Here is a 27,135-nt window from a genome sequence, read left to right as displayed (position 1 = left end):
GATGGAAAAATCCGAGGGTGTGCTACTGCGTCGCGCAAAAAACGTCACCGCCGTTGCTACCTGCTGCTACGGGACACAATATTATCCCGCAAACTCGCACGCCAAACACAAAGTATACACGTATATATGCATATGTGTATTGTATATACGTATTAATTGAGTGATTAAGTATGTAGATAGACAGACGTAGCGGTAATGATCAGCTCAATCGGCAAACTCCATGGTGGCCGCGTAAAGTGGACTAGGCGGCAGTTGGGTGGGTTCGTCGGGGCGCTCGGCGCCATAAAAAACGGCAAATCTGCCCTCCTGGTATCAGACGATCGTGGGCGGCTGGAGGACCGCCGGGGCACGACGGACCTTCAACGCCTCAGGGCTCATGGTTTGGCGCGACTTGCAGGCTATCTGATCGTAATCGTACATAACGGCAAGACCGTCGTCGGCTATGCTACTGCTGACCGAGGGCTTGCGGGGATAGCCAACGCCCATGCCTATGCCCCCGACCATACCACCGCCGACCATGATGCTCTTGAGGGTGTTTTGTTGGTACTGCTGGTGGTGATGGAGCTGCTGCTGTTGCTGCTGATGGGAGAGCTGATGCTGCTGGGACTGGTGCTGCGGCTGGGGTTGCTGTTGTAAATATAATTTCTAATAAGAAAAATGAGATGAAAAAAAAAAAAAAAAAAAATGTTTTTGTTTAACACATGCTAGATTTAGTTTATTTTACAAAAAGGAGCGGATCGTTGGCCAATATTTAATTCTTGAAAGATTTTATATTTAACTGAGGGGTAATTACTCGAGTACACGGCGAAAGCGTTTGCGTCCATTTGCAGTAACAAATTGCACTTTGCAATCAGTTTTTTTTGCACTTTATCAAGCTTATGATTAAATAATCGTTCAAAAAGTACAGAAAACAGGCTCTAAAAAAAATTTAATTAAAAAACTTTTCATCGGGTTCATCAAGTTTTTTATTTTTACTCAACAGCAACTGAATGGTAAATCTGCGTAAATACTACTTATTGGATCTCAATCTCCATTTTTTCCTTGCGAGCGTGCACACTTCACTTTTCCACACTTGCTCGAAAGAGTGAAAATTCGGAGGCATACATTTTCACGGCGCGTGCAAAGAAAAATCTCGGCGCATCGAAAACAAAGACATATATAAAGCTGTATAAAGCCACACTTTGTCCGGCAGTCAAATAACCCCGGCGTCAATCACAAAACATTTTTGTTTCATTCCCGGGGCCAACGTACCCGAATAACGAATAATATAACTTTGCCCCCGCGGTGTTGCGCCGTAATGAAAATTTAAAAAGCACATCTCGCGAGCCGCGTATCCACCTCTCTGTTATACATATAAATCCACATTTTTACGTGCACGTGTGAAACGTGTATATGTTATGTGAGACAGCATTTCGTCAGCAGAGGTATGTTTTATCATTTGCGCAGGAGCACCGGAACGAAAATGTTGTGCAAACCCCTTGCACCATTGAAAAAAAAAAAAAAAAAAAAAAAAAAGAAAAAAAGAAAAAAAACATTGATCCTCTAATCGACTCACCGATGAGTGCAGGGCGGCCTTGATCTGCCCGTTGTTCCTTTCGATGGTCGTGGTCGAGACGCTGCCCTCCTCCTCGTCCTCCCGCCTGTACTCCCTGTGCTTGCGCCTCGAGCGCAGGGTGTAGATGGCCACGAGCACCAGGAAAATGAGTACGATGAGTCCAATGGCACCGGCAGCGGCGACCATCCGTATCTCGGTGTGGTCGCGCACGACGAGCCTCAGGTTCTTCGAGTCCCGGCCCTTGTCGCTCTCGACGACTAGGGTGTACATGCGCGCGTCCGCGGTCTGCAGATCGCGGATCTCCAGCTTCGCCCAGTAGCAATTCGTCACCACTTTGTTCTCGATTATCGGCTCCAGGGGCAGAGCCTCGTACTTTGGGCTTATGCTCTCGCCTGCAATTCAATTGTAGGGCCATTTTTACGTGTGGGCCATTTTCGAGCCGGATTTTAAGGATATTTTGTTCCACCAACAAGCATCTACCGATGGCTTTTTATTTATGGGTGTGAAGATTGTAACAATCTTTCTCGACCCATAGAATACAATTTTTATTAATTTACTTATTTATTTTTTTTTTTTTTATTGTAAACTAGGAAGCTCGGGGTTCTATCGTGCGTCAATGTGATCGAAACATCATCATTCGTGAGGAATAAGGTATACACCAATTCCGCTGAGCGCCAAGACAACAGTTTTGATGTAAAGGGCAATAACTCAATACGCATTGATCAATCAATTTTTGTTACTTTCACAGCTGTAATAAACCCTTCATCGTTAGCTGTTACCTTTTATCAAACTTGACATGAAAATTCACGGCTATCTGTCCAGGGGCTCTTTAACGGGGAATCCTGGACGGGTGGTATAACAAAAATGGGTAATGTTACGTTCTCTGACTTTAAGAGATTTTTTTATTGGGATCACCCTTAAAATAACGCATTTAATTTACCAATTAGAAAAAATGAGCCTCGAAATATGTTAAAACGCTTCTTTCAAATACAATTATTCCGTTTTTACATTTTAATGTATATTGGAATACACGGTTTGTAAAAAAAATCTTTATATTATCCAATAACTTGTAATTTTTTGTTCTCGATTCCAAAATACCACGAAACACATAAATATCAAATTCAGAGTAAAATAACGAACAGAATCACCCCCGGGACGTCCCACAGCCAAATCCATCTCTGCGACGTCGGCCAAATCATCGTGCATTAGCTTTTTTTTTTTTTTTTTTTTTTTTTTACGGGACTCCCACACGTACGGCTAAACGGCGCGCTCGACAATTTCGCAACGGCAGTAGCTCGCGTATATTATAGACCAGCGATTTCCATGCGAAAACGGAAACTGTGTACTCATAGTTTCAATTTTTCGCTCCGCGTGCGCGGGGAGTTGCCCCGGCTAAATGGAACGGTCAGTCATTACCCTCTCCCGACGTACGTGTATATATATATATATATATATATATATATATATATATATATATATATATATATATATATGTATAAGTATAGGTCGTACACGTACAATGCACTCTCCTCCTGCAATCTCGTATACACACAGAGTTCGCGGACAGACGCACATACGCGCGTCGTATAATATAAATCACGGAACGGAATAATGAAACGAAAGCTAGGTTTTTTTTCTTTTTTTTTTTTTTTCGTTTCGCGTTGCAAACATCCACCTTTAATATGAATTTCATACGTATACAAATATACGTACTAACTTGTGTGCAAATGCAGGGTACTGAACTACTGAATTTTCACAATATATACCATATGCATGTGCACAACAGATACATACATACATATAATATAAAGCAAGCACGTGCCCAGTGCCTTTCTCACGCTCGATTTATACAAAGCGCACTCTGAGATCCGCGTGAAAGGCTCCCCGTGTGTTTGTATACGTATATACATGGCTCAAGGTTCGCGCGCGCCAACTAAAACTTATCTAAGCGCTCTCGTATGCGTTTGCGGATACGCCTTGTGTGTGTGTATAACTTCGTAATGCGGCTACGGGTGTACGATCAATCAGATGTGGTCTGTAAATAAATTTAATTTTACCGATTTATTGGTGCTTGAATGCCCCCCCCCCCCCTAACTATCTTTGGATTCCGGACTTGTAGGTATATACGTGTATATGGAGGAAAGCGAAAGTTTCACACGGCGCGCATATATATTATACACGAACAAAACGGACAATGCATACCTCGACCGTATATTATATTGTGTGCGTTGTTGCAGCCATCAACAATTAAATTCCGATCGCCCGCGCGATGTGTCACGAGATTTCGATGAAATTAGATAAGAGAGCATCAACTCGGGATGTAAAAAAACGTTTGGCTTGTAAATCGATCGGCTTTTACGGAATCATAAATCAATCCGTGCGTTGTACCTGTGATGTGCGCTTCATCCGCGTCGGACGAGAAGTAGGAGATAAGCTTCATACGAGGGTACACACATATGTATAATACACATTTTGAAAGTCACGCCGTAAGATGCTGTGCTGTATATACGGGCGCGTATGCACACACATATTTTTATGACGTGCGCCCGTCAAGTTGAAAACGAAGGGGGCACTTGCATCTCTTGTTCGAGAAAGAAAGGAAGCAAAAAAAAAAAAAAAAAAAAAAAAAATGATGGCAGTATAACAGGCTTCTTTGGACGGATCTTCAATAATATCGCGTTGCTCTCCGTAAAAGCTTTTCCGTCCCGGGGATTGGAGCTTGAAAGGGATTTTTAACGAGGAACCAAGATCTCCTCTTTTCATCCGTTTTATACCTCGCTCGCTGATGCGGATATTTATGTAAAGACACGGAAGCTTATCCTCTCTCGATTGTTTTTATCATTCCTACTAATTTTTTTTTTTTTTTTTTTTTTTTTTTCATTTTATTATAGACGTAAGTGCTTCTACTTTGGCAGAATTGCTTTTTTCGATAACTTTTCAGCATGACCTACATAATGGAAAAGTATAAGCTTACTTGAGTTTCAGCAAAATTAATTTATATGAAAGGGGTAGTACATGGTACAGGGGTGCTCGAATATTGTTTGCAAAAAAAAAAAAAAAAAAAAAAAAAAAATATAAGTAAGTGATACAGTTTTATTGAAAACCCTCGAAAATTATTGAACCATGTGACTGAATACTGTACTTGGCACAAAATCAAGTAAAAGTGCAAGGAAAAAGCTTAAAAGGTACATTCGCTTGTTTTATATTAACTCAGTGGAGGAAAAAAAAAAAAAAGTTAAGGGTATTGCTCTGAAAACTTTTATAATTAAGTATACTTGTTGAAAATGGTTCGCTTGGAATTTAATCCGTATAAGCAGATAGTTGTAAAAACCATTGACAATAAACTAGTTCGTCAAATTAACATAACTGTAGTGCTTGTCTACTCTCGAAACTGCAGGGATAAAAAAAAAAAAGGAGAACGTATGGACGATAAACTCACCAGCCCTGATGTGCAAGCTGCCCCACTGCCAGGCAACGATCTTGGGGGGCGGTCTCGAGCAAAACCTCGACTTGAGCCTGTGCACGGGCTCCCCGGTCCAGCCAATGGACTCGTACATTCCGTCCTCCGTCTCTGCCGACGGCCTCGCCTGTATCTCGGGTGGCCCGATGACGTGCAACACGAACCTCATGTCGCTCGGCATCTCTCGCCTCACCCCGTTGATCACGTTGTAAGCCACGCACCTGTACTCGCCCTCGTCCGCCCAACCGACGTTCTCGAGGCGCAACCTCCGCCCACCGTCCAGCGCGTGCTCGTGGTTACGGTTGTCGATGGTGTCGGTGTTGCCGCCCCGTATGTGCAGCCACCGGTACTGCGCCGGTGGATTCGCCTCGAAGTCTGGGCACTCGAACGGCTCGATGTTCGACCCCAGCGACGTCTGCTCCTCGACCACGTCCAGCGCCGACAGCCCGTCCGAGGGGGACTCGCTCGACCGGGGCTTGGGACCGTCTGCGCACACAATTCACCTTCGTTATACTGGGAAAAATAGTGCACCAGGAACCCTTTTTTTTTTTTTTTTTTTTGTTTCCCTCGTTAGCCATTATTTTTTGTTTTCTTGTTTTTTCCTCTTCAAATTGAACAATAGAAAGGGCATCGGGGAGGAGCCGGCAAATTGGAGCGGCTCGACGGGCATCGATTGATTTTCGGAATTTTGATTCACAACGAAGCGTTAATTAACGCTGGGAAATAAAATAAACAAACAATCCGTCAACCCCCCCCCCCACCCCTGCGCGCTCGAGTGAAAACTCCACCCGGTGGTCCTCACGGCGTCTATTTCAACTTCGAATTCGGGTGTGTGTATATAAACACGCGTTCATGCACTTTTGCCGAAATCGAATTTTGATTGCAAAACAGATTTCCATCGAACGACCATACATATATACATACAGGGACGCCCCGGTGAATATGTGCCCATATATAATATATGGATCAATGTATACGAATGCAATAATTCGCAATTTAATTAATAAAATGGATCGAGGCTCTTTCACGCATGTGTGTATATGTAATATGCCCTTTTTCATTATAGTGGAGCAGAGAAGGATGGTATAGATGTATGCTGTTATATGCATGGGTATATTTGTAAAATCGAAAAACACGCGGGGGCGCGAAAAGCGCCGAGTTAAATTACGCTCTCAAAGTTGGTGGTTTCATCATTTTTGATTGACGACGATGACGGCAAAGTGGGGGGGTTTCTGTTTTCAATTTCGCGAGCTCCGCGGCTAATGCCCCGTATATACACGAGTACACCGGGGTGTATGTATGATGTGCACGCGCTTGTGCGCAGCAATTTCGCCATTAAAATCGAAAATTTAAAGGCATGCGAGAACCAGCCAATCACGACGACGGGCTGTGGTACACGGAGAGGAAAGAAGAAGAAAAAAAATAGCCAAGCGAGAGAGAGGAGGCTAGTTAATTTTATAACAGTGATTATACTAATTACCGCCCTCCTCTTTTTTTTTTTTTTTTTTTTTTTTTTTTTTTTTTTTTTTTTCCTTTCACTGCCGCGTGGAGCGCTTGTCGGCGCACAGTGTAACTCGTTAACGCAGAGGGAAAGGACGAGCGTAATTGGGTCGTAGAGACGATGAAAATCTCCTTTTTTGTCCCTTTCCTTCTCGTCAAACAAAGTGTCAAAAGTAGGTTGGCCAGGGGGATAATTATTTCGGCAAAACCGGCATGTTTAAGGCTACGCCGTAACTATACATTATGCCACCTCGTTGGATAAAGGGATCATTTTTACTTTTATCTCACCGAGGTATGCATCAATAAATTGTGCGCTATCGCGCGTCAGCGTCAAGATATTATATAATTATATATCCCATTGCCCACCCCCTCTTTTTGGTTGAAAAAAAAAAAAAAAGAAAAAAAAAAAGAAATAGCCTTATCGTTGCATCTTTCGCGGAATCCTCCTCCCTTTTGTGAAGCGATAACAAAGATGTGATGCTTATTATTTTTTTTCCTTCCCCCCTCCCCCCCGCTTCGTTAAAACTAATTAGCTATGCAAACTCGAATGGCATTTAATTCCCTTTTTCTCTCTCCCTCGGCAATTGTACATCACCCTCCTCTCCTCGGAGTAAAGAGCCGATGCTCGAGTTGGAAATTGAAAACAGCTGCATAGGGCAGTGGGGGCAATAATCCGGGCTGAATGTCGTTTGCGAGTGCTTTATTTTTCCCCTCCCTCCCTCTGCTACTTCGCTGCACGGAGGAGCGCTCGAATATAACGTACAGACGACGACGGGAGAAAGATGGGACGGGGGAAGAATAATTCGGAATTAAAGGCCTGGCTAATCCAATCAGCGAAACGTCCGCTTCTCATCGAAGTATATATATATATACATGTATGTATCTCGCGTGCACGCGTCCGCGTATATATATATATGTATATGTACCGAATAGGCGGACACGTACGGATGAGAGTCGGGAAAGTTCAAATGAACCGTTGGAGAGGGGGAGAGACAATGACGCGCTCGATTGAGCTTTCGGTATCTGGATGGCTTATGAATGTATATGTAAAGGAAGATGATCGAGCCGGTTCTCACAGATGGGACAAACGAGACTCTGTAGCATATGTACACGTATGTGGGGGAGGACCGTTTCTGTTTCGAGCTTTGGAGGTCCGAAACCATAGGTATACATATTATGCTTCGAGTTTGGTTTTGCCGCTTCATCGAGTTGGAAGGCTCCAAGTATATTTTGCAAACTCATCTTTTCACCGTAAACGATAATTACGAGGAAATTCAAAAGTTGTCCGCGACGTAAAGGCCCGCGTAAACTCCGTCGCCACTAATCACGACACTTTTTAATTGCACGGGGTGTACATGGAAATGCTTTGGTAACGAGGGGGTCGAGTGGTCGACTCTTGGATGCTTGGATTGGACCTTTTCGCAGCTCGGGAACGTCGCGTATATATATATATATATATATATATATTCTTTTCCATCTTGTTACGCGCAGTTTCAATTTAACTCGACTATCGGTTCTGCGGATGTATTTGCAATGTCGGGAGTACTTGTTACGTTTGCGGCATGGCATTACTTTCCTTACGATCGAGACGTGAATAAAAGCCACATTATACGTATCTATTCGCTTCCAAAGTCGTAGAGAACAATTGAAATTTATAGAGTATTTTTTTTACCGCGGACTGCATACAACGAAAGAAAAATATAACATAATTCTTAATTATGAAGTACAGCGAGTGAAAGCTGAAGGGACGAATGAAAGGTCTTTGTTATTTTAAAGCTTCCGTCAAAATGCCATTCAACGGAATTTTCAATTGATCAATTTTGTTCTTCGTCAATTTGTCATCATGTTTTTACGTGCAGCCGAGGTAAAAGTGCTAGGATTTACTTACTTCGATCCAAAGTAGGAACAACAAATGTAAACCCGCCCATTGACAACATCCCCTGGTTAGCGTACAAACGGTACGGTAATTGCCGGATGGGGGGTCAACAATGTTGGTTAGTTAGAGTCTATAGTCATTACCGTAACCCATTTTCGAAGCTCATTGACAAGTGCATTTAAATTATAACGAATGTTTCCAAAGAATTTTAAATGACAAAAATGATGAGCACCCAGGGATACATTCAGACTTGGATGTTTAAAAAGTTTTTTTGCTCAAAGTGTAACGCAGTATTTATAATTTATGCTTTTTGTAATTACTACACTCGTAACGTGGTGCTTAACCCAAATTTTATCTCGTGAAAAAAACAACTTTAAAAAGAAAGAAAAAAAAGCAGAAGTATGTTAAAGTACTTAAATATTCAATTAAAAATATCTCGCTTTTGTTTGTCAGAAAAATTTTTTCCTAATATCCCGTGGTATGAATAGCGATGAGTAACAACATTTATTTTCCGTACGCTTTCTAATAAGAAAAAAAAAAAAAAAAAATTCCGGTCTACCGACAGATGTATGTAAATGCATAACTTAAGGAAAAAAAAAAAACCTTGCACACAGATGTATTTATAATGTATACTCACACTGCACGTCGAGCCTGTAGTTGGCGGGGGCGCTCTCCCCAATGACGTTGACCGCCCTGCAGCTGTACAAGCCGGCGTCCTCGCGTTTGATGGGCTCGAAGCGCACCTCGGACTCGACGATCGTCGCGTTGATCTGATGGGTGCGATTGTAACCGATCGGCATGACGTTGCCGTTCGACACCATTATCGGCGACGACTCCTTGAACCACTTGATACTCGCCGCCGGATTCGAATCTGCCACGCAACGCAGACTCACGAAACTCGAGCTGTCCTCCAGGGCGTTCACCAGCATCCGCGGACTCGTCTCTAGCTTCACTTCCGGGAAATCTGTACGCAATGGACAACGCCCGTGAGTTTTTGTTGCTCATCACTCCCCGCCAAAGCACATTTATTTGTACACGGGAGCTCATTGTGTCCCATACATGGGAGGGGAAAGTGTGTGATTGCTTGTTCCCTTACTGTATGTGTATAAATACGTGTATATAGCTTCGATATTCATTATCCGATGGTATGATAATAATGCAACGATGCAAAATGCAGACGCGCAAGAAAGAGTAATTTCAGATGTGATTGCGTGTGAAAAGTTAGCTTTCGAATCGATTCCCGGTACGTCGCGTTATATACGTAGGTATACTCTCGGTTTCTATTTCCTGTGCGGGAATCGATGCCCCTGCACAAACACGACTCGCACGATGATAAAGCTGTTTTGTACGGAGGCGTTGTTTGTTTTATTTCCTTTTTCTTTTTTTTTTTTTTTTTTTTTTTTTTTGCACCGACATATATAATATTATACCAGCGGATGTGCAAATACAACGCGATGGTGTCGATGATGATGGTATATAATATATACAATACATAATGACGTATACTTACAGTGTATGTCGAAGCGAGACTCGACAACCTCGGGCAGGGAGCTCGTCGGGTGGACCGAGAGGCAGCGTATGGGCTTGTTGTGGTTCTCCCGGTTGCCACGAACGCGGATCGTACTGTGGGCCGCCCAGGTTCTCGGGTTGTCCAGCTCAGTTGCGTTCGACTGTTCCCGCATCGGTTCGATCTCGTCGTTGCCTATGAACCTAAGACAATCGGGGGAATGATGAAAAAGGTGAAAGATGTTTTTTTTTTCTTTTTTTTTTTTGGAAGGGTTATACTCGAAGCAATGTAATTTTGGTGAAAAGTAAGATTTCTTTCAGTACACGTATTGTATGGTATTTTCAAAGATTAATATGCTTAAATTAACTTTAGTTCCTTTGTACGTATTTTTATTTTTCTTTTTTTAATATTACAAAACCCACGTGATATTTACGTGTGCAAATTTTGCAAAAGCATTGGAATTTGTCACGAAAAAAGTTGAGCGAAAGTTATCTAAAAATTGAAATATTTTTCCTGAATTAGTACACCTCGAAAAAACGTACGAGGTGTATACAAACGCATTTACGGAAAAAAGTGTCTCTTCAGTACAGGATGCAAAAAAAAAAAAAAAAAAAAGAAAAAAAAAAAAGAAAAAAAAAGATGGTTAAAGAAACTGTCCGTGGCAGGTTCAAAGGAAGAGTCGTAAAGTCGCCGCCCTCGCGTACCGGCCTCTCTTTTTCAAAAGCACACGCGCGCCGTCAGACGTGCCTCCGTCGTTTAACAAAAGCACCTTTTTTCCACATAACCCGCGCACACCGTTACGCTGCAACGTAGTAATTTTTTTTTTTTTTTTTGTCTTTTTTCTTTTCTATGTCACAATCCAGAGTAGGAAGACGACTCGAAAAAGCCCAGAGGCGACATCAGAAAATTGCAACGATCGCGTCGCGCGAATCTAATTACCTGTCCCTCGGTGTATAGGTATATATAAGTACGGTCTATTATTTCTTCGAGCGAGCGTATATTTCGGGGGTTCCCAGAGGCGAGAAGTCGGTCGTAAAAGCCCGCCGATTTTCACGCGAAACAACGCGGTCAACCGTGAAATCTGCTGTTATATTCGGGTGTGGGAGAAAAAAAGACCTTTTTTTTCTGTTTCTGTCAAAGCGCGGCTTCGAAATCGCTTCCAGAGAGGAAGTTCGGGGGACGGTGAAATAAAGAGGGCTACCAATTACAGGGTGGGGGGAATTGGGATGCATAAGAAAAAAAAAAAGTAGAGGACCGATGCCACCTACGTGCACGCGAAACCAGACGCGGTGATGCCGGAACTAAATACCGGGGGGGAGTCTCGGTCGAAATGCTCCGCTGACGCTCGGCGAATGTGTGTCCACGTATACCACGCTTGTGGGTGTATATTATTATTTTTCTTGCAGCAGTAGTATAGGTGTATGCTACATACAGTGCTGATTATGATGTCTGTGCCGGTGATGGAGATAAAAATCCTCTCTTGGAGCGCGCAACGGCATTTAATGAACGATGTATATAGTACGCCCGCGAGTATCAATATACATGTATATAAAAATGGGGGAAAAGGGGGGCTCTTTCGAAGTGAATAGACTCAGCTGCAGCGTATAGCGACGACGCGGCTATTCATTAAATTTGAATGTAAACATTTTAAACTCGCGGCTCTCCCCCCACCCCCCCATTTTTTTCCTCTTTCTTCTTTTTCCCTCTTTATGTATGGCTGCTGGTTCTTTTTGCCCCCCCCCCTCCGCTGCGTGACTTTTTTTTTTTTTTTCCTTCCTCCCTCGGGGGCACGATTTTTCATTCGCTCGCGCGCGTAATTATACTCGCTCTTCTTTTTACCGGATCTCGGATTCGTGAATCGGAAGATATTTCCTTTGGCGCATTCGAGTGCGAGGAGCTCGAAAATTAGCGGTAATATGCATAACACGTACAACGGCTCCGAATGCATTATAAAAATTCGCGAGTAATGGAAATGTATAATTGATCGAGGAGACATTTGGAGAAAAAAAAAAGAACCAAAGCTGTTTGGCGCCTTGAAAAGCGACAAATTTCGAGGGAAAGAAGAGCATTATTGTAATGTAAAATTTGACGCGGGCGCCTCGCCTTCCAGAAATTACACGTATATGCTCTTCCCCTTGGACTGCGTAAGTACAACTATCACGTTCGACAAAGGCCTCAAGTTTTCTCCATTGAAAAGAGAGCTGTGCTAACTGTATAGCATCACCTCAATGACAGTCCAAAGGGAGCAACAACGGTACGTACAGTACGTAGTATAACCATGCGCACACAAAAGACGACGAGATAAATAAAAGAGTACATAATATATATATACAGACACACCGTATAATATACATGTAAATGTACAAGCGAGGTAGGTATATAATATATTGGGTACGTTGAATTCATTTGGATACACATAGACTAGAATCGAGTTCTCTAGGGGGAGTGATTACGCGTGTATATGTACGGTGGACCCCCTTGCCTCCCACCGCCCCCTTTTTCTCCGTTCTACTTCGCTCTATCTATCTATCTGCGGTCGGTTGTTAAGGCTCTCGACCACTGCCCGCTCTTCTCTCAATTATTCTCCAAGGCGAGCAGAGAGAGAGAGAGAGATAAGGCGCGGTCAGCTATACACGGCCGCAACAGGCGACTCGCCGGACCGTGAAACTAAAAGCGCGCAGGAGACGCGGGATAGCCATCCTCGGCCCTGTATGCATATATATATATATACAGGTACACTCGCGCTCGTTACACAAGAGCACTGCAGAGCGAGAGAGAGAGAGAGAGAGAATGGTCTTTCTTTCTTTCTTTTTTCCTTTCTTTGCGCCCGTAGGTAGGTACAGAGTGGCTGTATTATTCTCCTCTGCGACGTTACGGCCTCTTGCCTTTTAACTCATGTGTATATATATATTATATACACATGTACCTATACGGTCCGTGGATTATATGGAGTAACGTGGCCCGCGTATGTATATATACGTACCTACACGCTATGTGCGCTCACCAAACGATACATATACATGTATACATATACCGAAGGGGGAACATACGGTCAAACAGAGAGAGAGAGAGACGAGGAAAATTGCAAAGCCGGCCCCTGCACATGGGTACAGGACTCCAATCGAGAGTCATTATTTTCATTTGGAGCAGCGCGGGCAAGAAGAGAGAGAGAAAACCCAACCCCCTCGCTCGGTTGATGATGGGGAGGCCCCCCGTGGAATGGGTTATATACATCAGGGGGTAGCGGGGGTTTTGGTGAAAACTATTATACGCGCGCGGCTTAATTACGCGGCTAATTGAGGCTGGACTTTTTTTTTCTTTCTGTTTTTTTCCCAATTGTTCTCTCTCTCTCTCTCTCTCTGGCGGGCTCGCTCCTTTCGGCCCCCTACCACCCATAGTGTGTCTGTGTGTGTGCAGTGCAATCAGCGAGCACTAATGGACGTGTGTGTGTGTGTGGAGTGCAGCGTATACTCGCGATCGTTTATTTTCGTTCGGTCGAGCAGAGCACTCGCAGCCTCTCCGACGTTGTTGTTGTGTTGGCTCTCTCTTTCTGCGTGATCGATGATGTTCGGTTCCAGGGGGGTGGGGGGCGCGGGTGGCAGGAGAAGAGATACACGTATATGTTTCATGAATAAATGACCCGGCGTTTGTGGCTCCTGATGCTGCTGCCGGTGCCATTGTGCGTACACACATATATATTCATGTTATTATAATATATAGCCCTCCCCTGTATGTGGGTATATATAAGCAACCGATTCCGATAGCCCCACTCGCGATGATAATGACGCAGGTAATGGAAGCGCGTATCGCGCGCGTGTGTGTGTGTTATTATCGTACACGCGCAGATAGGTGGTCCCTCGCGCGACGAAATTCTACCTGCTGACGATCCTGCCGATAACATGTATATATTATGTACATGTTACCCCTTTCGCGTCTATTACACGTGTGTAATTTATGTTTGGATAAATGTGTATATGTTACGTATGGTATACGCGCCATTGTGTGTATGTACCTTTACGCACTCTGCTCCCTCAAGGGATATCCGTCAATTGTACCTACACTGTGTATTGTTATACATGTAGCAGAGAGGATATTACGGAGCTTATAGCGGGTCCCCGTGGCTTGCGGCTTATCCTCTTTCTCTCTCTCTTTTTTTTTTTTTTTTTTTTTTTTGTCATCTTTATCTCCGGTCACTTGATGGATGGGAAAGGAGAGCGGAATCAATCGATCGGCTCTGTACGTATAGGGTCGTGACGAGCAGCATTTTTTTTGCGCGACGCGCTATTGTTGTCCCCCCCCCCACAGCAGCTCCCTCCCCCGCCGCTATGTTTTTTCTTTTTTCCCTAGTCAACTCCCCGGTACTCTCTTTCCCTTCCGATTGTCGCGACTCCCCGAGCTACCCCGAGTTATTGAGTTATGGACACGGGTCCCGGCGACCGAGTTCTCTTTCATTTTTTTTTTTTTTTCTTTCCCCTCTCCGAACCTGCGCTGTATATATAAGGTGGCTCTTAGGGGGAAAACGATGAAAAATTCGATCCTCGTACGTAATGTACTGCCCAAGTAAAACAGATAAAACGGCTGATTTACGGAGATATTCCAGCCCCCAACCTCGTGTTCCTTACACGAAGCGTCAATTATGAGATTCTTTCGTCGAGTCCAGAAAGGGAGAAAAAATAAAGTTTTCACTATACACCGAGTCCTTCAGATCTCTGGAAAAAAAAAAAAAAAAAAAAAGAAGTAATACAACCGCGCGACGGTAGCCCAACACCCAATAACCGGGGCGCTGACGGATTTTCTTGACTAAAAATTTATGCGTCATCGCGCCACGATCTCTGCAATATCGGTAATATTAAGCGCTTTAATATTTCACCCCTCCCTCCTGGGCGTCAACCCGAACATTCGTTATATCTACGTGTAAACGCGTTATTAGACATCGGTGTTTCCCTCTCGGTAGCTCGGGTTTACATCAAGTATATGTACACGTGACGTATATCTATATGTTGTTTGTCCGCGGTGGGTGGCGAATAAATTTGCGTTCATTAGGCATAACGAATAGTTATAGCGCGCGCGTCTCGTGCTATAACGAAGCGTATATACATATACGCTGAGGTGAAACTCGAGCTATTGTATATATATATACCTATATGTACGTCGATCACAACGGGCTAATTTGGCACGGAAGACGAAAAACCTTTCCCCATCTATACATAAAGGTGCACATGTATAAATATGCACGTATGATAGTGGCGGAAAAGGATTCTCGGAAGGATTTTCGAGATTTTTAGAGCACGCGGGACGAGAGAGGTGGTATATCGTATATTTCGAAGCACGCGCGTTACGAATACCCATGTATACTCTATATTACATCTTTTACAACAAGCTGTAAATCTCTACATCCCCCGTTTCTACGTTAAAAGCGGTGGCTAGAAAGCGTATACACGCGCAAGGATCCGACCAATTTTAACACAATAAAAGTTTTTATCGGGGCACGGTTTAATGACTCCTGCCTCTCTTTGCACACACCGAAACGAGTTTCAGACTATACGTACCTACATTCTTCCGAGGGGCAAAGGCACCATGTATATTTTCGCCGCGATCTTTACGAGGGCCCTACTACTTTCAAAACGTTTTAAAGACGCTACGCGAAATGACACAAATGCGTACCTATGTATACCCGCGGAATATACTTCGGCATAATAAAACAAAAATCCGCCCTTAAAACTTTCCTGCCCCCATATAGTGCATAGGTATATATATATTTTTTGTATTGCGGCGTCACGCAATAGTTACGAAAAGGCACAGAGTGACCACCGCATTTCTTAAAGGACACGCGTTGGAGTATACGAGAAAGCGCAGCAGTAGCTTACATAGTCATTCGGGTGTAGTCGGAATTAACAAAGGAGATAAAGGGCGCGTGTATAATATATATATATATATATATATATATATATATATATATATATATATATATATATATATATATATTGTATACCTTCTCCGTGGGGGATACACCGTCCTCTACTAGTAGGTATTATTATTGTTGTTATTGCCAAAGACGAGTCCGACGACGTAACACCACGGCCAGAAACACACAACAACGCGATGCGGGAAGGAGGGACAAGAAGAAAAAGAGGGACACTTGTTGCGCTCTCTCGAGGGGGGGTCCAGAGATAGACCGGCTTTCCTTTTAACATGAGAGTGGGGGGGGGGAGGAGGGAGGGACAAGCTACTTCAGATAGTTCAGATTTGTTAAAAGTATTAACAACAAGAAGGAAGAATGCGAGGGCGGCGAAGAGAGTGGTCCGACGTAAGTATACATGTATAGCCATTAAATTACCATTTTAAAAGGGCCGGCGGGTTGCCGTATCTCGATACGCAGGACACGGTGGCCTCTTGTCCCTCGCGCAGAGTCAGCGCCCCCTGCAGCGTAGCGCCACCGTACTCCAGTTGCGGTATCCTTGGCTTCACTGAAACATCACAATGCACAAACGGTTCGTTAATACTTACTTGGACCATATGTTATGTACATACACGTTTTCGGCTACCAACGTATAATAATACAATACGCGGGGGGTCGCCCCCAACCCCCCTTTTTTTTTTTTTTGTACACCCAGAGCAGGTCACCTGTTTGTACAACGAATTTTCGACCCTCAAAGGACTCCCCGACCTCCGGATGGCGTACGTCCGTCTGCACCCGCTCTGTTTACATACATATACGTGCGCGTGTGTGGGTGTACAGCGAGCGAAGCGTGAATTTATGTTAAATATAACCTCGGGCCCTTTCGTTATTCCACAACTCTTCTGCTTTGCACGGTTAATTCACTTTTCTTACCCCACCCCACCCCCTCTCGTTTAATTGGCTCCCCCGTGCTTGGAGGGCAATTAGTTTACGGTGTGTATAAGAATGCGCCAATTAATGAGTGTGCGGGCGTTCGCGCTTAGATAGCAAAATGGGAAATTTGAACCATAATAATGTAGATAACTTCTTTAAAAACGAGCCAAAACAACGAACGGTGCTAGCAATGGACGCATCTATTATTATTATTATACATACTCCATTCGCGTCCACGTGTGCGCGATTTTAATGAAAAGTAATTATTTCGCGCGCGAGCTAGAGACGGAGGGTATTTAATTAATTTTGCATTTCATCATTTTATATGTTGCAGAGCAGCTGCAGGAACGCGAATGTATGCATATATATATTTATATAAGGGAAGGAGGAGGCTTCGGAATGAGTTTATCTCGCGCGAACGCGTTTTTTTTTTCCCTCTCGTGTTGTATAATTTATTTCGTTGAGGCGTGAATTGGAAAAAGAAAAAAAATAGGTAACACCCCCGTGGAGATGTGGGACAAAAACGAAGCGCGTTTAAGACTCCGGGGGTAGAGGGAGGAGGAGGTCAAGTGGCGAACGAATCTCGGTGCTGTGCACACTCGTCACTTGACAATTAGTTTTGAATTAATATAGATATTGAAAGGATGAATTTTTAATAAATGGAGAAAAAAAAAAGATTGTCGTCGTTCGTCCTTTTATATATATACACATCTGTAAGGGCTGACTAAATTCCGCCACAGCTGCAGTCGGTACCTGTATTATATAATATACATTCGAGCCGCATTTCCCTCGATTCCATGCAGCCATTTCTCCCGTACTCCGGAGTGCGGGTATTAAATGTATATACACATAGACGCCGCTTCACTTTAGTTTTATTAAAACTCGACGGATAACCCAATTACCCAGCCAATACAGTCGAGGGTTTTACATACATATATATATGTACACCTATACATTCCCTTCTTTAAAACATATACATATTATATATACGTGTGCGCTTGAAATTTCGAAGCGCACATTTAAAACGGAAACCGAATCGTAACGGGCCACATTCTATTTTATACTTGGAGATTTTCAAAAGAAATTGACCACATGGTTCAAAGACTCTATTGGTAAATTGTATATATATATATAATATATATAAAGAAAGAGTGCAAAATTTTCCAAAAAGACCATGTGACCCCAGTGCACAATACATTATAGTATATCCTTTTCACACTCGCGCGCGCACGTATACGTCCCTCCCTTGCAGGACACATTTTGAAAAACCTTGCACCACAATATATACATATACACACGCAGGTATACACACACGTCCACACAAAACGCGCCAATTAAAGACATCCCCGACGTTTCGGAAAAGCCACAGTCGAGCATTTAGCCGAGCAAAAGGCTCTCTCTCCCTTCTCACCGGACAAGTATAATAAAGCGGAAAACGAATTAAGTATATCCACGCCGCGTGCGACCGTTACCCAGCACCCTCCCTCTTCCTTCCTTTTCATCTATGTGTATACATACAGTTATACCAGAGGTGTCAGAGCTATATATATATATATATATATATGGTATAGCTATAGCGCGTGGGTGTGTGCAGCTGAGCGCGCGCGGGGCTCACTTTAGAAGCTGCATGGGCAAGCTGCTGTAGTAGCAGCTCTTTACAAAAAGGAGAAGAAAAAGAAGAAGAAGAAGAAGAAAAAAAGCGAACGAGCGAACGAACGAGATAGAAGAGCTTTTAGCCGGCTAGCTCGGAGAATGAGCTCCCGGGTGGACAATAGGGCCGGGGGTGGAGAACTCGGTACCTTGCCCAGTCCATATATACAGCTACACGCGGATATGTATACGTATATATATACAGAGGAGAGCCGTCAATGTCCCTTCTCCTCCTCCTCGTCTCTCGGCACTGCACACACACCATATAGCCGCGGGCACAATGGCAATGCATTCGACGTGTCGTCGTTGTCGTTGTCGTTTATTATTATGGAGTACATACACATACATATATATGTATATACGTATACATGCACATGTTGGGTAGGGAGTCCTCTGCTCCGCTCGCAGCTTCTTTTCTCCGCGCGGTGCTTTTATTTGGTTAAGCTACCTTAAAAAGAGCCGAGGTGGAGGAGAATATACATATATAAGACATCTGCACACGTCGGATGCAATATCGGACACTGCACGGGGCACCCGAGCCTGAATGCATCACTCCCCGAGTTGAGAGAGGGGGAATTTATTAAGACGCCACCGGCATTGCGGAATACATTTATACATATATATATACACGTGGGTTGGCACTTTTGTCGAGTAAAGTATATAAAATGTATAAGGAGAGTTTCTCTCTTTTTTTTTTTTTTTTTTTTTTTTTTTTTCTCACCCACCATATACCTACCCCAACCAAAATCACCACTCCCGCGCGCGAGAGAGAAACAGAGCGGGGGGAAAGTAAGGATCCCTCTGATAAATAAAATTTCTCTCTCCTGTATACGCCTATAGCCTGTGTTTTTTGTTCGCGTGAGTTGAATGTATACGCCGGAAGGTTATGGAAATTCCTTCCACCCCCAAGCCGCGTCGCATACACACCGGGAGAGTTGACGTATGAATTTTTCAGAGCCAAGATGCCGGGTGACACGTACAGCCAACTTTCGGAGGAAAAGCAGAAACCTATATATATACATACCCGTACACTGCGTCCATTCGATATGGGATAACTTTTAATGGGGATAACGTAAGTATATAGATACGCTTGTTTCTTCGTTAAAAAGACCACTTCGCGCCGCTAAGGGTGGGAATGGAAAATATTATCCCCGTCCTCCCTTGGAGGCGAGGCTGTCGAGATTTATTTTTCTCTCTCCGCTCGAAACATACATACAATTTTACCGTCCCTGCCAAGCTTTTACATAAACAACTATTCTTTTTTTCCTCCCCCTCTTACATCCTCCGGCCCCTTCGCGACTTCTTTCCTCTTTCTCATCCGTTTGGCTTGCAACGCCTCCATTACTTAAGGAGAAGTGCACCACTTGGTGTACACGTGTAGGTGTGTATTACACGACACTCGGTCGCACCCGAGGAGGGAGGGGGCGTGTGTACTTAGCGAAAATTAAACCACACGCGACCTCCCGGACTGCAGGCTCTCTGGACCTCCGCGGCGGTGGGTCATGCTTCCAAATGTGGCTCCAACTCCATTAACGATACGCGCCATAAAATTGAGCGATGTGATGTATACACATAATGTGCAGGTGATAAAAGACTCGATGTTGGCCGATGAAAAAACAAGGAAGCCTTAGCCCATACGCACGTGTATGGATACCATTAGCAAACAAGAGAGGAGATAACTTTGGTGTTGTTGAGAAAAATAAAAATCTTGGTTTCCGTAACGACGTATAGGAAACAAAAAAACAAAAAAAAAATCAAGGCTCCACGCAGCGCGTAACAATATCCCTTGGCCGATAAACTCTTCCTTTACCCCCATTAGAGCGTTCGTTTGTGTAGCTCCCGTAAAATGTATACAAGCAAATGAAAGAGAGTATATATATATAGCCGTAGAGGAACGCGCCGATGCCCATTTAAGCGCATTTGTGTATATATGAGATAGACCGCGGTCGAACAGACTGGTCGGAGGGGTATAGCCTTTTCCGTAAGTATATACATCTATCTGCGCGCCGCAACATCAGCAAAGGGGCATTAAAAGAAATCTCGCTCCATTAGGCCCCTCCCCCCCCCTCCCCGACGTCTACAGTATGGGGCAATATAATTTACCATCCCGACGACTATACTTTCCAGCCATCGGGAGAACACAAACCACATCGCCGCAGCTCCACAGAGAGCCGTGCCATGGTACTTTACCAGTGTAGTATATGTATATATATATTATGTAGTATGGACTCCTATTCGCGAATAGGTCGGCTTTATCTTCGCGGAGCTTCCCTCGCTTTTGCTTCATCTCTGGCGGGTACGAGCCGGACAGCCGGAGCTCCCGTAAATGCCCCCCCCCTCTGCAAAAGTGTGTGCAGTAGTACAGGTACGGGGGCGTACGGGACTGCCATATACCTGTATGGGTATGAGAGAAGGAGCGCTCCCGCAAAACGACGGCCATAAGCATTAAATTCCCCGATGGTAATGAAGGATAGGGTCGTTTAGACAATGAATACCTACTCTCCCTCTCTCTCTTCCCCCTTTCCCTCGCGTAATTAGCGCGCAACTGTACCACGTATACGTATATCTATACTTTCGCGTATGTGCGTAAATCCACTCTACGGCTCGAATGCACCCTGTATCGTCAATTTTTTCTTTTTTTTTTTTTTCCCACGTGTAGGAAGGTCGGTGGTGGAGTAAAGTTCACCCCTCTACCCTCCTTTTTTTCCTTCCCAAACTCTCGTTTCGCGTTTTTCACCCATCTGCACCGTACGTGCAGTATATATGTATAGGTACACCCGAGCTTTTCATCCGTACATATACATACATATATATATACATATATACACAATGCCATTCATTCACCGCCCGCAGCAACCCGATTATGTAGTTTACCCACGTACACACGCACACACGCATCATCATCGTCGCGAGGCTCTTTTTCGTATATGGGTATGCCGTGCACGCGCTGCGCGTTTAAACAATCATACACCCCGCGCGCGTCTGAATTAACATTTTCAGGTGCGTCGACTACTTGTATGCCGCACACAGTCGTACATGTATGTATATATGCATACACGCTCGTTCCACGTCTTCTAAAGGCCTTTCCACCACCCATACTTTTGCCTCCGCATATACACACATAAACTCCCGTGGGACTCTTAGCTGCGCTCTGCACACACGTGTGTTTATAACCACTGCTCGTTTGGCCAACGAGGAGTTGCGGCTATACATTGCCGCGCCGAGGAAAATGATAATTCAGCGTTTTCTCCGGGTGGAAAAAAAAAAAGTTGCATTGTCTCTCCTCCCTTAACCCGCTTTCCGAGCTGGTTTTCTCTCTCCTCCTCCTCGCGCAAGAGCGATCTTTCGTCGAGGGGCGGTAGACGGTATTGTCGCCAAACTCCCCCTCAACGACGCTATCGCAGTTTTTTTTCATTTATTTCGTCAGGTGGATTTTTCAATTATCGTGATGGGGACCGGTTTGGTGTGTTCCTCCGCGACGCGCGATATCTTCCGGTTGCTCGGCTACACATTGTTTCTTTTCTTTTTTTTTTTTTTTTTTTTTTATTACTCCCTGCAGGCAAGTAAGCGCGTACACGTAACAGTGTAAAAGCTCGGGGGACCCGTGCACGTAAACGTATAGGCATGTATACACATTTAAAGTGGCAATTGAATAATTGTATATATATGTGCGCCAAAGTGGCCGATTTGCGATGATTAAATCCAATGTGTCTACCGTTTTTTTTTTTTTTTTTTTTTTTTTTTTTTTTCGTCGCGATGATTTTATCATCTTCTCCAATGTCTTTTTTATATTGATTTACGGCTGGGAAGATTCTTACGTGTAGGAACGGCTTTTGTGGAGCGCTTTGTCATCCTCGAATGGAGGACGGTGCTGCGTGGGTGTTGGTTCAATTGAAAAACATGCGAATCCCCATCAGGGAAGTCCAGTACGTGTACATATTTGCTGCTCATTTTCATGACAGTCATTCGTCACGAGTTAATGGCAAATTACATCTCGCAAGAGTAGGATTATTTAATTTTTTCGGTACCGCGTCATAAAAAGGTATATACATAAAAGCATATCACAATTTACGGCAATTATCGCACAACACACGATTACACGATGCAAGTAGTCGATAACCATGAACGTTGGGAGCGAGTAAAGCAGCTCCTGTACATCGGAAAAACGAAACCGTGGGCGTATACTACAACAGGTACGAGCTCGAAAAGATCCGCAAAATAACGGGACGGCCGATAAGCGCGCCCAGAACCAATACAAGCTTTCTAATATTGGCTCCTCGATAAATTGCAACACACTTTATTTCATTTTTTTTTCTTTTAATCTCAGTATCCGAAATCGGCAAAGATCGTAATTACGTGCTCGGAAAATTTCTCTCTCGTGCTGTGTGACCGCACACCTATACATGGGTCCGCGGTCGGGCGTTTGCCCTACATCTTTCTCCCCCTCCTGCGAACCGATTTCCGTCTGTCGCGCACAACCGGTTGCCCCGAGAAAAACAAGTTACAGCTGCAGGGAACAAACGTCCCGCTTATTCCCACCGCACGCGAGCGTTTTGCAAATTAATTTATCATCCAGAGAGCAAAGTACACACACACGCCTCGAAAAAAAACCATCAAGCGCGCGTGGGGGGCAAAGGGGGCCCTCCCCCCCATCCACTAGCGCGAAATCTTGGCGGATCTCCGGCGGCGTCATACGTGACGCCAATTCGCTATGAGGGGGGGACACAAACACTCTGTTTTACCCACGATTCCCGCGCGCCGAGGGCAGGTTTGACGAGTCGAGTGATTTTTCCGAGTCGTCCGAGAAAGCGAGGGAAAACCTACTGCGCCGTCAGGTGGCCTGGATTTATTATTATTATTATTATTATTGTATCCTTGTTGGGTGTACAAAAAGCGGGCGCGCGCGCGCGTGCAAGTAAATTGTCAAAATTTTCTCTCGGTCCCCCCGACACCACCCGTGCGCACACCAGGAATATAATTGAGCGGCCTATCTCTCCGAGAAGATCGCCACCGTGTCGTTGTTATACCTGTTCTTCTTCGTCTCGAAGAGACAAAAACTATGTAAGACGGGGGGGTGGGGGGGGGCAGGACGAGGGGAAAAAAAATATATATGGTTGTACACGCGGACCACGTATAATAAAGAAAGACGTGAAGGGGAAGAAAGAAAGGGCACGACGACGACGAAAAAAAAAAAAAAAAGGAGGAAGACCATCAGCGACGACGAAGACGACAACGAAGCCCACGGCTATATAAAGCGAAACGAGGGGTGGGGGGGCGGGAAACAAAGGGGAGCGCGCGCGACATGCCCATGGCGGAGAGGAGAAAAAACATACAGCGCAGCTCGCGGAGTATAAAGGCCCGAAAAGTCTCGGGGGTTGACATTGTCGTCGTCTGACGTCGTGGCGAGCATTTTTTGAATGCACGCCTTGATTTTTTGCACGTGGTATATACATGTCTGGGGAAGGGCCGTTCCGGCGAAAGCGATCCGAGCCCGTGAATTCCCCGCGCGCCGCCCTTTTATGTCCTCGCTGCTCCGCTGATTATTGCTCTTAGCGAACAGAAGGACCTTTCCTGCCTAGCAGTTATTTAAGCACTCTCTGCCGCTCGGATTTGAATACAATCGCGTGGGTTTTGCGGGAAATATCAAGAACGGCCCTCGAGGGCTTGTTCTCGAGCTTCTACCCGTACAATGTCGTAAGTCGACTGTGCGTGCGTTTTTGTTCCCCCTTTCGCTAATAAGTATGTGATACCATAGAGTCTCGATCAAATTTTCCGATGGACAATTCGTACACAGTTTTTTATAAAGTTTACAATTTCATGTCATGTATGTACGTGTATAGAATATTCTGTAAAATATACATTGTAATGTTAAAAGCTTAAAAGAAAGTTTTGGGTGCTACAAAACGATTTTTAGAGGAAATTTTATGTAGGGCAAAAAAAAGTTGAATTCTATTGTACTTTACAACACTAACTTTTTTTGCATTTTGTTGTGGAATTGTTACGTCCTTTTGACGTGATACAAAAAATTAAAAAAAAGGATTTTTGTTGTTTTTGTATTAACATTTTGTACGACACAACAAAACGTACAACAATAAAAAGTTGGATTTCATCGATGTCTGTACAATTCACTTTTCCAACTCAAGCATACAAAGGATCATGTGATGAAAAATTAAGCTAAAAAAAAACTATCGTTTTCTTTTTCTCATTAGCAACATTGTAGTAAGTAAAAATTTTCAGAGTACGATCTCCACCTAAAGATACCGAGATCAGTTTCGATCATAATCACAAAATCATTTTCCCAATTCAACCTCAATCAGATACTTGAACCAGTCCAAAAAAACTCGATTACCCCCACATGCATACACCAACACCCTTTCAAAACTAGTTTAACATCCAAAGTAGACGATTTATTGTTCGCTCTGCCAAAAATCATACGTACATCCACCCGATTCGTGTACAGGATGGCGCGAGTTTTTACACAGCGAGCGGTAATGAATTTTCGAGCGATTTAATTTCGCATTATCGATTCCCGACTGTTTGCTCGCCCCGACAGATTTTGCCGGTGTGTAAGCGCTCTCTTTGTCCGATGAGCTATATATATCCCGTCCGCTTCGACGAAGCGCCTATTCGAGAGAAAATACAAACTTTCTCGCCACTTGGATCAATGATCAACGATCAATCGCTTTTTTTTAAGTTTGTTTACAGCTTTCGCGCTCTTGTACGGAATGTCACTGAAACTTGCCAAAAGGTAGAGGATCGTGATCCCGTAATACCACGCCTCCTCTCTCATACTTACTATACAGTGAAAATTTCAAGAAATAAGAATCAAGCCTTGATCTCTTAAGGCTCTTATGTGCCATTGTAGCGCGCGCACCCGAGAGCTAAACGATAAATAATGGCACTAAGAGCCTTTACGTATACGTATACACAATACACGTTGGTAAAACGCACATTGGTATGTATACACTACGTATAGTAATTGTACAATACACGTTGAAAAAATTCATCAAACGCGCGTTTATCCCTTTAGCGCAAAGCGACACAAAAGGTATTTATACGTACATATATTTTCCATCGCCCGCTTCTATATATATACATCGTACAAAAGCCCTCTGATGTAAATCGAGAGAGAGAGAGAGAGAGAAGCCGTCAATATTGATGACCTACATTTCGTTATTCGCGTCGATTTGCATTTTATTTATACTCGATATTTTCATAAGAGATATCCGCATCAGCATTGGCGTGTTTAATTGCTTACGCGAGTTTTCGAGGAGGAGGAGGAGGAGGGTAAACAAACAGAGGCACAAAGAGAGTGTTTAATATAATAAAGCACGAAAAACGAAGCGAAAGAAGGGGAAACAAAAGAGAAAAATGGCGAAATGCATTAATCATTTATATGATGCAATTTCTGTCGCTCGAAAAAAGGGAAATAAAATAAGAAAACATGCCGTTGTTTTGGTACGCGCGACTGTTAGTGAAAGACGAAAGGCTTGCATCCCGGACTGCAAAAAGTCCGTTTCCATACTACCAAGAGTATATATGTATACACTACACGCATAAAAACAAAAGGTGAAATCCCGCGCGCACGGAGAGACGACATTGTCAACCCACTAAGCGTAAGTGCCCCCTCTCCCTCTGTGTTTGTGAAAAAAGTTGGACAGGTAAGAGTTAACGCGTGTTGTATACATATGTATAGTACGGTCTCCTCCTTGCGGCGGGAAGAACAAGAAAAAGAAAACCATATATGTACCCATGCATATATATATATACCCATGTACGAGCGCGAGTAAATGGAGAAACCAAGATAGTATACGAGAGAGCCAACAGGAAAGTAGGTACATACATAAAATGGCACTAGAGTATACCTACGCGACGAGAGAGATAAGACCGTATATGTAGAGACATGTGCAAAAGTAGCCCAAATGTACTAACCTCTAACGAGCAGCCTGGCGGGGGGCGAGGTGAGAGCGTCCTGGCGCGTAAAGTCCCCGGGCGTGACCTGGCACTCCCACAGCCCGTCGTCAAAGTCGAGACTCGCCCTCTTGACCAGCAGAGTGCAGTCGCCGTCCCGCGTCCCGGCCCACTCGTACTTGTCCGGGTGGACCCCCACGGGTTTCCGGTCCTTCTGCCAGATGCACTGGCCGCGCTTGTCCTGGACGCGGCAGCGCAGCTTCACGTCCTCGCCGCTCGAGACCTCCTGGTACTGGGCCGGTGTCTCGACGAAGCGCTGCTCGCCGCCACCCAGTGCCGATGGGGCCCTCGCCGCCACCAGCAACGCCAGCACCGCGAGCCACCGTCTCTTGGGGGGACTCGACATTTCGACCGAGTTGCGTCGACCTTTCGTCCGTTTGGCTTAACTCTACGCCGAGTCCTTCGAGTGCGTGGCTCCCTCAGTGGCGCCTCATACTGTCGCTCCGTGGATTCTCGGTCCAGAGATGATTAATCGATCGATGGACTGGAACACAAATCGTAGGCGCATTTTTTATTCTCTGCGCTCTCCAGCCCCCCCCCCCCCCAATTTCATTTTTCATCCGCGCGCAGGTGTGGGGTGTATAATTAACGAACCCTCCAACCGGGGCAATTTCGAGCGTACACAGATTTCTTGTGCGGATAAACAAAACAAAAAAAAAAAAAAAAAACAAGTTTTGTAGATACATTCGCGTATCGATTACTTCTGCCCCCCACGCCCCCCACTTCTTGGCAATGCGATACTGCTTGCACGCGTGCAGCAAAGGAGAGGAGTGGGTTATTAATG

At 44.4% G+C, this 27,135-nt stretch overlaps 1 protein-coding gene across 1 annotated transcript; it reads right to left on the bottom strand.

Annotated features, from left to right (window-relative positions):
• Positions 1–121: 121 nt before the first annotated feature.
• On the bottom strand, positions 122–26,697 carry LOC106636890 (irregular chiasm C-roughest protein). Its single transcript, XM_014349438.3, has 7 exons — positions 26,313–26,697; positions 16,236–16,365; positions 9,902–10,101; positions 9,029–9,355; positions 4,995–5,501; positions 1,556–1,947; positions 122–627 (listed from the first exon to the last, which is right to left on the bottom strand). The coding sequence occupies exons 1-7, from the start codon at positions 26,695–26,697 to the stop codon at positions 313–315; spliced, it is 2,256 nt and encodes a 751-aa protein (XP_014204924.2). The 3' UTR covers positions 122–312.
• Positions 26,698–27,135: the final 438 nt, after the last annotated feature.

This window comes from Copidosoma floridanum, unplaced genomic scaffold, assembly GCF_036245765.1.
Source record: "Copidosoma floridanum isolate Cflo_tuat_1 unplaced genomic scaffold, Cflo_Japanese_pri ptg000019l, whole genome shotgun sequence".
NCBI classification, from domain to species: Eukaryota; Metazoa; Arthropoda; class Insecta; order Hymenoptera; family Encyrtidae; genus Copidosoma; species Copidosoma floridanum.
This window is presented reverse-complemented; position numbering and strand designations above follow the sequence as displayed.

Coding starts and splice junctions, on each gene's coding strand:
- LOC106636890 (XM_014349438.3), bottom strand. CDS start 26,697: ATGTCGAGTCCCCCCAAGAGACGGTGGCTCGCGGTGCTGGCGTTGCTG. Junction 9,356..9,901: donor GTCTCGCTTCGACATACACT/GTAAGTATACGT, acceptor CATTGCGTACAG/ATTTCCCGGAAGTGAAGCTA. Junction 628..1,555: donor AGGCCGCCCTGCACTCATCG/GTGAGTCGATTA, acceptor TATTTACAACAG/CAACCCCAGCCGCAGCACCA.